Source organism: Schistocerca gregaria, chromosome X (assembly GCF_023897955.1).
Source record: "Schistocerca gregaria isolate iqSchGreg1 chromosome X, iqSchGreg1.2, whole genome shotgun sequence".
Lineage (NCBI taxonomy): Eukaryota > Metazoa > Arthropoda > Insecta > Orthoptera > Acrididae > Schistocerca > Schistocerca gregaria.
The window spans coordinates 765,516,182-765,528,538 of NC_064931.1; the positions used below are offsets into that span (position 1 = coordinate 765,516,182).

A 12,357-nucleotide genomic window follows, 5' to 3' on the forward strand; every position below is an offset into this window, starting at 1 on the left:
CAGACAATCGTTTTTGCCTCGCCATATTTACGAGTGGAACAGGAAAGGAAATGACTTGTGGTGGTACAAGGCCGCTTGCGGATAATATATGCAGATGTAGACGTGGTATAGAGAGCGCCACAAGGAATGATAAATATAATGTTTTTTGAAATGGATACCGTGTTACTGGAATTCTGTGCGAACAAAGTGGGCAAGTACTTATTCACAAGCTCGACTGGTCGTCTACATCTCGTCATCAGTGGATGACAGAGGAAAACGGAAACACTCTAGGAACGCCGCGTGAGCGAGCACATGGCTATGTTAGCCTCATAGTTCCATTAACACTGAGAACAATGAATTTCAAAGAATTCAAACTGTTTCATTTATGATTAAAGTAATAACTTAGAGCAACAACAACGAGTATTTTAATGAAGTTTCAAGTGTACTTACCATTAGAAGACCTTTGTAAGCGTAAATCGAGCCAACGAAAACCGTCATTCTTTCGCTCTGACAATATTCGTTTTCCGGAACTATAAGTATATCTTCACTCGACGGGTGCGGCTGCGAATCAAGAAAACAATGTGGTTAGTCAAAGTGTACTTATACTACTTCAACGATATTATAATTTTTTTCTCCACACCTGTTGAAAAAACTGCGGACAGAAATGTACCGTCATCTGAAATAAAAGTACGCCAATAAAAACAACTTACATGGAATGTATGACCCTTACTGAGCTTATAATAATTGGGAAACATCGGTTGAAAAGGCCATTACATTGCAGTCGTCCGTGTAAATATATAGTATGCAGCGAACTCACTCTGGCCAATTTTTTGTATCAACTAGTAACATTTTTGAACGAGGTCGTTTTGTCGTAATTGGGGAACATGCTTAGATTCCAGCAAATTTACCACTTCTTGGGTCAGTCGGGTTACAGAGTGCAACGACAGAGTGTGTGGTTTCAGTATACTGAAACACACTCAGAAGAAAGGAACAGAGGTCGTCGCGATCACCAACTAAAGACATTTCGTGACGTTGGTAAGCAGCTGCATTGACCAGCGCGATATCGCAACTTCTGTGCAACATGGTGTGTCCTTCAAGAGTTTGTTAGGCATAATATATCAACAGTGATAGATTTTTCGCTCTTTTCTAGTGAGCAATTGGTGTGACTGTATGCATAATGGTTTTGACCAGCGCTCAGTGACGAAGCTTCATGATGTTTGGGCGCAGATGATAACCTAAAATCGGTACTGATATATCCTGGGAATATCGAAAACCAGAAGCTCACTGAGGTACGTCTCAGCTGCGATAACGGGTGATATTATGGTATGGCATATGATCTTTCAGGATATCAGATTGCCTCTGGATATTATACAAGGGACAACTGACAATTCAGTGATGAGTCCAGGAAAACTGGATTCTAATATATTTAGCCCCAAAACATAAAAAATAGAGTCCCATGCAGTAACAGGTTAATACCTACACTTATACAGAACTATTTATTTATTGACAATGTACTTAAAGCAAACAACGGCATTTCGTTTGTTTGTAATAAGTATTTTTCTATAATTTTATTTAAAAATTGTTTTCAGAGAAATACTTTCCAGCTAATTGCCTGATTACTACGATGACACTACTGACTAACTAAATTTATCTACATACAATGTTAACTACTTACTAACGAAAGCCTCTGTCCATTCTTTAGTAAATACTGTCACACAAAGCGACAGTCTTTACTGAGGTCAGAGAGAGGTTATACACAACACTTCTTTGACTTAGGTAACTGATGACTACGACAACAGGAAGAGCATTGGGCCGCAGAGTTAAATAAAAAAAATGCCAAATTTTGAGCACAGTGGAGGCCATCATAGATGTCATTAATTCTTACGAAAAGAAGAAGTGCTCTGACTCTCTAAAGTGATGTGTATGGAGAACGGAAGGAAAGAAGAAAACTTATGATATAACATTCCACCGATGACGAACTTATTAAACTAATAAAGAAGGAAGGTTAGGGCTTAGTGTCCCATCAGCTGCAGGATCATTAGCGATGAGGACAAACTCATATTGGGGAAGGAATTCGACCATGCCTTTTCTAAGAAACCATCTCACAATTTGCCTTAAACAATTTCGGAAAGACAGAAAATCTAAATTTGGATACATGGATGTGACTTTGAAGTGCCACACTTCCGAATACGAGTTCAGTATCTGACCACTACACTGCCTCGCTCATTGAGATTATTAAATACGTTGCGCTGCCTCAGATTGGGAAAGGCCACAAAAAAAAAGTTCAAATGTGTGTGAAATCTTATGGGACTTAACTGCTAAGGCTACACACTACTTAACCTAAATTATCCTAAGGACAAACACACGCACCCATGCCCGATGGAGTACTCGAACCTCCGCCGGGACCAGCCGCAGAGGGGAAAGGACGGGGAAGGAAATCGATCCTGATATTATCAGTGTAACCATCCTGGTGTTCACCGTAATAGATTTACGGAAAACACGGAAAACTAAAATCTGGGTGGCTGGACGGAATTTGAACCACGAATTTTACAAAATAAATAAATAAGTAAATAAATAAATTAAATTAAATTAAATGACTTACTGCTGCGTTAATTCTCTCAGTCTGAAGTGTACGAGCCAGTTGACGCATTTAAGTGTCAACTACTATATTACTGCTGTATTGTGAAACACTGTCCATTGGCAACTCAAGCATGTCCGGCGGGTTGAGTCCTACAGGCAAGACTACTACGGGAAACCACATGTAAACATTCCCGGCTGACAACAACAACGACAACGGTTTGTTTTCGTGTACAACTCTAGTGGACAATGCAAAGACGAGCGGCGCCTGATTAACATACGAGCGACATTTTGTATCGCCACTAGAGAGACGGTGAACAATGCACTATTTGCTTTTGCCTTATCACGTGCCAGCAAGTAGGCCAAACAATATTCGTCCGCTGGAGCAGTATTTATGCAGCTACCGAGCCTTGGAGCCAGCAGTTCCAGCCGCCACCCCATCCTGGAAGTTAGGCCTCTGCAACCACAACAAACAGCTAGCCGTCGACTCCGGCCCTGCACCCCTTGACATTGGCCCCCCGTGGATTATGGACATCAGGACCTGGTATCTGTTCGTTTGTTTTTTATTTTAGTAGTCTCTCTCGAAAATATTTACTTCAGCTGTTAGTGTAGTAGACACGAAATATCAGAGACAATTATTCAGTATCAGTTATCGACGAAGAAGATCATTTATTTGTGTTCAGCTAATTTTCTGCATCCGTAGATGTTAGTTGTGAATAATTAATTAATTAAAATAGTTTATTGTTTTATCTCTACCCAGGAACCTTCTCTGGTGATATGAACCCCCGTACGATCACCACAGCTACCGAGGACGTCTTTTGCAGTTCTGCTAAAGGCAGTCAGTGGCCAAACGATCCGTCGAGAGGCGACGGAACTCTTTTTATGATTTTGTCACTGATGTGCGAAGCAGTGTAAGGATGATTTATCGAGTAATTGGTAACGGCATTCACATGGCCTTCTGTGAGCTTCATGGAAGCTTGATATATCTGACTGTGTGGTAACGACAGTGAATTTCGCTGGAGGTCGTGTGATGATCTGAAACTGGTTTTCTTGGCTTGATCTCGGATGTTTAATTTCCACCTATAGTAAAATTCTACTCGCGAGCCTATGAAAATATTTTAGAAAATAAGACATTTTCCACACTCTGTTAAAAATGTAGTATCGAACCTTTTGTATATCAGCCTGATGATCCTTCTTTCCAGGGAAGATATATCTGCAAGGAGGTTCGAAGAAATCAGCTAGGTTTGCTAAACTCGCCTGCTAAAACCCACGACGTAAACCACACTGTAAAATTCTGGATTGATCTGTAGCGTCGGTTACGTGCCATTTCAGATTGGTAGGAAACCTGTCTGTAACGATTCATCACCCATGTGGAATAATGGAAACAAATTCTGCCAGCAGAACTTAGCTGAAAGCTTTCCCTGAAGAACGAAACTGTAATAGTAACGTAAGAGGTCATACTAGATTTTAGTTGCACGTCTGACGTATTTAAGACGTACGTTGATTGATGGCCTGCAACTTGTTGACCTCGTGCACCCAGGATGTAACAGAATGACGTTTTAAAATGTTGGGAGACTGTAGGGGATGAAATTCGGAACTTCTGATGTAAGGAACCTATAGCTGGAAATGTGGAATTAAGTTCCTACAGCACTTTGCACTCGGTAGATGTAACACCAGACTACGGTAGTATGGAAAACTTTTATTGAAAAAGGAGTAGAGTCCAATCAAACACTATGAACGGAATCAGTGGCTTCTCTACTTTCGAATAAATATTCAATGTCACGACGACCAACATCGTTACAAAATGTTCAACGACGAACCAAGTTTTGTCTGATCCTTTAGAAGATTCCACGCTCCCCTCTGCGCTCAATAAGCTCAGTTACAGCTCTTACTGGAGATGAGTACACGAGGGACTTTAGATAACCTCAGGGATAGAAGTTTTGAGGAATGAGTTCAGTGGAGTGTAGAGTCCATGGCACTGGTAAAATGTGTGGTCCAGTTAGGTGATCTCCAAGACTTGCAGCTGAAATATTCGCTGAGAATCTCACCTGGTAACTTCTTGTACTTGGGATGTCTGGCTGCTCTAATTGGAATTCACGGTGCGATTTTCACTCATGAGCAATCGAATTAGACACATCTACCGTGTAGAATGCGGCATCCTCTTTCACCCTGACGACTGTGGCGACGCAAGTTGCCTTTAATTTCACGAGACAAGGAACGAGTCGAAGAGCCAGCATTATGCTTATCGACTCAGGTACAGCCGACTATTTAACGGAGCTTGGTCAAAATCGAGTCCAAGGCAAGCACAAATCTCGTGATGATATTCCGTATGGCTCAACAGGATTCAGACTAGGGGTCTTGGAGCAACACATAATCACACTCATATCTGAAGAGTATTCCTCAAAAGATTGTGTGATCGGAAAATTCGAAATTGGTGGTAAGTTCCTATGGGAAGAAACTGCTGAGGTCATCGGTCCCTAGGCTTACACACTACTTAATCTAACTTACGCTAAGGACAACACGCACACCCATGCCGGCGGGAGGAATCAAACGTCCGAGGGAGGAGGGGCGGGGGGTGAGGGGGGGGGGCGGGAGCCGCGCGAACCGTTGCAAGGCGCCCTACACCACACGCCGAATCTGTGATCGATGGGGTGGTGTACTGTCTTGTTAAGGTGCAATTTGCTGGTGGGATGCTGTTGGCGAACCGACAGTAATACGTTATAAGACAGAGGCATTCTGTACCGTTTGTGGGTGGGAGACAATGGAAGACGTACCAGGGACCACATTTAATGTCACGTAAACATCCTCTGCCAAGTTGGTAGTTGTGGCTGGAGTTCTGACATATTATCCGCGTATCCAGAAATGCTGGAAACTGATGTGTTATGCATGGGGATCATATCAACCTGTACCGCATCAAAAACAGCTTGAAGATGACGCACTGAAGCGTTGAAATTGGTAGCGACATAATGAAATAAAATCATAATGACGGTTGTAGGTGTTTTTGTTAGTCACGATAGTAAACGGCCGTCGTCCCAGAGACCTCCTGCTTAGAGGATGGACATACAAAAACTGTTGTAACTGGTCCCTCATTCCCTCGATAGTGGCACTGGGATGGAGTCGACGTCCGAATTGGTTCCACACATATTCTATCGGGGACGTAACTTGAGATCCTGCAGGCCATGGCAGTACCTCAGCATCAGGCAAACTGATCATAACGACATGTGCCATGTGTGAACGAGCACTGTCCTGTTGAAAAAATAGCACCACGATACTGTCTCATGAGAGGTAACACATTAGGACGCAGGATGTCGGTGATGTACCGCTGTGTTGTCACAGTTCGATTAGTCTTTACTAGCCGTGACGTGAAGTTTGACCTGATGGCTCCCCACACCGATTGCCAAAAGTAACAGCGATATGCCTCTTCACAATATTAGAAGGCTGAGACTTCTCTCCAGGTCACAGCCGTAGTGGCCGACGATGGAACTCCAGGGTAGTACAGGACTCATCGCTGAGTACAATGGGACAGCATTCATCATCAGTGCATGCTCCCCGGCTACAGCCGTTTGTGCTGTGGTGGTACCACACTCTACGTGTGGGTCGGTAATCCCCTATTCCGACTGCTGCTAGTCTTCGACCAGTAGTGTGGTATGACTCACAATGTTACAGGGAGGTATCGGAAGGCAGATGCATATGTGAAGGGGTTACGATGTGCGTGGCGCACAATACGGCGGTCCGACCTTGTAGTGCTCAGTGGTGGTCAACCGAAAACTTGACGACGAATATGCCTGCTGTCACGTTCCCATACAGCCCAACTTCGGGTCACTGCCAGACTAAAGCTCTACAAATCTGGATATTGTACGACTCTAACAGGCGGCAAAATTGAGACCCACAATTAGGTCCCTTCCAAACACTGTCATGTGCTGATAACGGCCGGCCAGTGTGGCCGAGCGGTTCTAAGCGCTACAGTCTGGAACCTGCGACCGCTACTGTTGCAGGTTCGAATCCTGCCTCGGGCATGGATGTGTGTGATGTCCTTAGGTTAGTTAGGTGTAAGTAGTTCTAAGTTCTAGGGGACTGATGACCTCAGAAGTTAAGTCCCATAGAGGTCAGAGTCATTTGAACCATTTTGCTGATAACGCTGTCTCACACGGGTACACGTCATCCACATATTCTTGACAGTGATCACTCAACATCTAACGCTGTTCTCTCCCTACCAGATCTGGTAACAAAACTGAACACTAATGCAATTTGGTGTTCGTTCTACCTGTCACAGAAGATTGCAAGTCTAACCATTTACACACGGACGATGGTGCGTACAGTAAAGGAAATTACGTTGACATCCTACCATATTTTGTGGGTGCTTAAGTTTATTTTGTCAGGCAGTGTATAATCTCAGATACTACTGATCACATTAACCGTGTATGTCATATATAACACCAATGCATGTTAGAATGTTTGGGATCGTCGTCAAGTCGTCCTGAAGAAGCGAGTGAAGAAATTGCTTGTAGTATTATAAGCGGTCTGTTTTAACAGGTTGACATCTCGAAAGTGGCTCGCGATTACGAATCCCACTTCCAGCATGAACGTAGATTTCAAATGTGTCATTACTGCATGTGAGCTGTGTGATCTGCTCTATAACAGCAGTATGTGTGAAGGTTGTAACCGAACTGACAAAGAAAATGAATTGAATCCGTTAAAATTTGTATACAAGAACCTTCAACATTGCAGCGCGTCAGCAATCGTTTGTTAATATATTAATGGACTGAGATCCGCCTCGATTGCGAAAAGACACCTACTGTTTACCTAGGTTTCGGTGTAGATAACTACACCTTCTTCAGAACAATAAACTCAAAAATGTCTATAAAGACCTTTGTCAATAATTAAAAGCTCAGCATAGCTATATATTTATAAAAGAAAAAGATGACACATAAAAGTACATGTGAACAAAGTCAAAAGAATAACTTAACTTAATGGTGTACACTCCACCTCACATCAGCATGTGTTCGATGGGTGGAGGAGTGTACACCATTAAGTTAAGTTATTCTTTTGACTTTGTTCACATGTACTTTTATGTGTCATCTTTTTCTTTTATAAATATATAGCTATGCTGAGCTTTTAATTATTGACAAAGGTCTTTATAGACATTTTTGAGTTTATTGTTCTGAAGAAGGTGTAGTTATCTACACCGAAACCTAGGTAAACACTAGGTGTTTTTTCGCAATCGAGGCGGATCTCAGTCCATTAATATAAAAAAAATTGTATAAGTTCCGTTGTTAAAATAGCTAAAAAAAGATCACCGAAATCACAAAAATTAATCGATTGGTTGGATGTCCAGGATGTCCAATACTAATTAAGAATGTTTTAATTCCATTCGAAAGTATTGTGCAGAAGATCGAAGAATGTAAATGTAAATTTCGTTTCTCATGAAACGCTACGGGATGAATTTTGAGAACTAGTACTCATATCTCAGGAAGAACGGTCAAACATCTATCGAATATTCCACATAAGTATCACAAAGACAAGATAAGTGAGATTTGTGTGCGTAGTAGGCGTGCATCAATTATTTACCCCTTCTCCTCTCTTTGGGCTACTTAAAGAGATAAAAAGCAACTAATAATAACTGTGCTAAGTGCTCTCCGCGGTTCACTGTACAATGTCTTAAGGAATATAACTGAAGATACGTTTTTTAATGATAGCTTTTGAAAATTTACAGAACCATGGAGACAAAGATTTACAACGATAGAATTGAGTATTGCATTTATAGATAATGTACTGATGTACTAATATTTTTGAAATTATATGTCATGTTGTGAAAATTAATTTTATTTCTCTGTAGTGATTTCTGAGTTGACACTTACATACGGCTCCATTGTCTTGGTTTCCCTGTAGAATGGGTCAGTCACCTGCCAAGTCGTCATTATTGCCAGGTCGATAACAAGGAGGACACCAACTACCATGAAGAGCTGATAGTCCTTAATAACCTGTAAGGAGAATCGACCAGACAGTTATGTAATTTATAGATTGCATGGTTTTAATATAATAATGAACACAGATTGCACTGTAAAGTCTAATTGTTTTTAAAATCCAACATAAGACACTGAGTGCTAGTTGCGCTAAGTAAGCTCCGTCAGAGGCGATAGTAATATAGTTAACAATGTATTTAAAAATTTTGCTAAGGTGTAGAAATTTTCGTTTACCTTCTTATTGAGCTTCACGTCAGTAAATATTGAATGGACCCTCCAGGTCTTAGAAAACATGGATCCAAATGCCAGTGAAAAACCAGCCATGAGAAGCCACGCTCTCGCTGTGCAAATGTATGGAAAAGATTCAACACTGGTTAAGGTGGAGTCCAGTCCCAGAAATATAACACTGCTGTACGTTAACATACATCCAATTATAATCAGGTTGTTTAGATATGGACTCGACATCTTTATATACCTGTTAAAGCAAGGTAAATAGAGAAATAAATGGAGATTGTGAAGCGTAACCTGGCTACTACATTATATGCTGTAATATAATATGGTCTTAAATTTGTAGCTGGATACTGGAGAGAAACGGAGACATGGGAACATTCTGAGGTATATGGCAAATCAAAATTTACACATTGTCCAATTACTCACTTGTAATTAATTTACATCTCTGTTGTTATTGTTGTCTTCAGTCCTGAGACTGGTTTAATGCAGCCCTCCATGCTACTCTATCCTGTGCAAGCTGCTTCATCTCCCAGTACCTACTGCAACCTACATCCTTGTGAATCTGCTTAGTGTACTCATCTCTCGGTCTCCCTCTACGATTTTTACCCTCCACGCTGCCCTCCAATGCTAAATTTTTGATCCCTTGATGCCTCAAATCATGTCCTACCAACCGATCCCTTCTTCTAGTCAAGTTGTGCCACAAACTTCTCTTCTCCCCAATCCTATTCAATACCTCCTCATTAGTTACGTGATCTATCCACCTTATCTTCAGTAGTCTTCTGTAGCACCACATTTCGAAAGCTTCTATTCTCTTCTTGTCCAAACTAGTTATCGTCCATGTTTCACTTCCATACATGGCTACACTCCAAACAAATACTTTCAGAAACAACTTCCTGACACTTAAATCTACACTCGATGTTAACACATTTCTCTTCTTCAGAAACGCTTTCCTTGCCATTGCCAGTCTACATTTTATATCCTCTCTACTTCGACCATCATCAGTTATTTCACTTCCTAAATAGCAAAACTCCTTTAATACTTTAAGTGTCCCATTTCCTAATCTAATTCCCTGAGCATCGCCCGATTTAATCTGACTACATTCCATTATCCTCGTTTTGCTTTTGTTGATGTTCATCTTATATCCTCCTTTCAAGACACTGTCCATTCCGTTCAACTGCTCTTCCAAGTCCTTTGATGTCTCTGACAGAATTACAATGTCATCGGCGAACCTCAAAGTTTTTACTTCTTCTCCATGAATTTTAATACCTACTCCAAATCTTTCTTTTGTTTCCTTTACTGCTTGCTCAATATACAGATTGAATAACATCGGGGAGAGGCTACAACCCTGTCTCAGTCCTTTCCCAACCACTGCTTCCCTTTCATGCCCCTCGACTCTTATGACTGCCATCTGGTTTCTGTACAAATTGTAAATAGCCTTTCGCTCCCTGTATTTTACCCCTGCCATCTTTAGAATCTGAAAAAGAGTATTCCTATCAACATTGTCAAAAGCTTTCTCTAAGTCTACAAATGCTAGAAACGTAGGTTTGCCTTTTCTTAATCTTTCTTCTAAGATAAGTCGTAAGGTCAGTATTGCCTCAAGTGTTCCAACATTTCTACGGAATCCAAACTGATCCTCCCCGAGGTCCGCATCTATCAGTTTTTCCATTCGTCTGTAAAGAATTCGCGTTAGTTTTTTGCAGCTGTGACTTATTAAACTGATAGTTCGGTAATTTTCACATCTGTCAGCACCTGATTTCTTTGGGATTGGAATTATTATATTCTTCTTGAAGTCTGAGGGTATTTCGCCTGTCTCATACATCTTGCTCACCAGCTGGTAGAGTTTTGTCATGACTGGCTCTCCCAAGGCCGTCAGTAGTTCTAATGGAATGTTGTCTACTCCGGGGGCCTTGTTTCGACTCAGGTCTTTCAGTGCTCTGTCAGACTCTTCACGCAGTATCATATCTCCTATTTCGTCTTCATCTACATCCTCTTCCATTTCCATAATATTGTTCTCAAGTACATCGCCCTTGTAAAAACCTTCTATATACTCCTTCCACCTTTCTGCCTTCCCTTCTTTGCTTAGAACTGGGTTGCCATCTGAGCTCTTGATATTCATACACGTGGTTCTCTTCTCTCCAAAGGTCTCTTTAATTTTCCTGTAGGCAGTATCTATCTTACCCCTAGTGAGATAAGCTTCTACATCCTTACATTTGTCCTCTAGCCATCCCTGTTTAGCCATTTTGCACTTCCTGTCGATCTCATTTTTGAGACGTTTGTATTCCTTTTTGCCTGCTTCATTTACTGCATTTTTATATTTTCTCCTTTCATCAATTAAATTCAATATTTCTTCTGTTACCCAAGGATTTCTAGCAGCCCTCGTCTTTTTACCTACATTATCCTCTGCTGCCTTCACTACTTCATCCCTCAGAGCTACCCATTCTTCTTCTACTGTATTTCTTTCCCCTATTCCTGTCAATTGTTCCCTTATGCTCTCCCTGAAACTCTGTACAACCTCTGGTTCTTTCAGTTTATCCAGGTCCCATCTTCTTAATTTCCCACATTTTTGCAGTTTCTTCAGTTTTAATCTACAGGTCATAACCTATAGATTGTGGTCAGAGTCCACATCTGCCCCTGGAAATGTCTTACAACTTAAAACCTGGTTCCTAAATCTCTGTCTTACCATTATATAATCTATCTGATACCTTTTATTATCTCCAGGGTTCTTCCATGTATACAATCTTCTTTCATGATTCTTAAACCAAGTGTTAGCTATGATTAAGTTGTGCTCTGTGCAAAATTCTACTAGGCGGCTTCCTCTTTCATTTCTTAGCCCCAATCCATATTCACCTACTATGTTTCCCTCTCCCTTTTCCTACACTCGAAATCCAGTCACCCAGTACTATTAAATTTTCGTCTCCCTTCATTATCTGAATAATTTCTTTTATTTCATCGTACATTTCTTCAATTTCTTCGTCATCTGCAGAGCTAGTTGTCATATAAACTTGTACTACTGTAGTAGGTGTGGGCTTCGTGTATAATAAAACATGGGGATATAATTTTCTTCATGGATAGTTTGCAGATGACATACTGTCACAAAAACGACGTCAACGAGCACTAAAATCGATGTTTAATAGTGCAATTCAGTTAGCGATGTAATTTCAAGGTGAGTGTCTAAACCAAATGAAGCAAATTGCTAATATTGTATTTCTTATGCCTAAAGCAGTTTAAGTTATTACAAATGTGATGTACTTTACAGAAATAAAAATGTGACCCACAGAAGACGACACATTGGTGTCGAAACATGTCTGGGTAAAAATGAAAATAAACTACTTGTGTTTGCGTAAGGCTGATTTCCAAAACAACCCTGTTTTCAAATCGCAAACACGGAAGAACGAAAAGATGAACTTCAAACCTTAGTAAAATGAGTAAGAGTTAATTTAATAGTCAATGAAATTTCCTGCAAATGGACTCCTTTTTATTTCGAGAAAATACGGAAAGAATTGTAGAATAAACAGATTACACAAGAGGAAATTAGAAGCTGACTGAGGAAAGAACTGAGCATGACGTTTTGAAAACACAATCGCTTGTAAAGATTGCAAACCCAATA

General features: G+C 40.8%; 1 protein-coding gene across 1 annotated transcript in view; it reads right to left on the reverse strand.

Annotated features, from left to right (window-relative positions):
• LOC126298404 (gamma-aminobutyric acid type B receptor subunit 2) overlaps positions 1 to 12,357 on the reverse strand; it is a 1,564,981-nt gene that overhangs the window by 203,051 nt on the left and 1,349,573 nt on the right. Inside the window, exons 10-12 of the mRNA XM_049989720.1 lie at positions 8,754 to 8,994; positions 8,415 to 8,537; positions 430 to 540 (exon numbers count right to left, since the gene is read on the reverse strand). Coding sequence (XP_049845677.1) covers positions 430 to 540; positions 8,415 to 8,537; positions 8,754 to 8,994 — 475 coding nt within the window. The remainder of the gene's footprint in view (positions 1 to 429; positions 541 to 8,414; positions 8,538 to 8,753; positions 8,995 to 12,357) is intronic.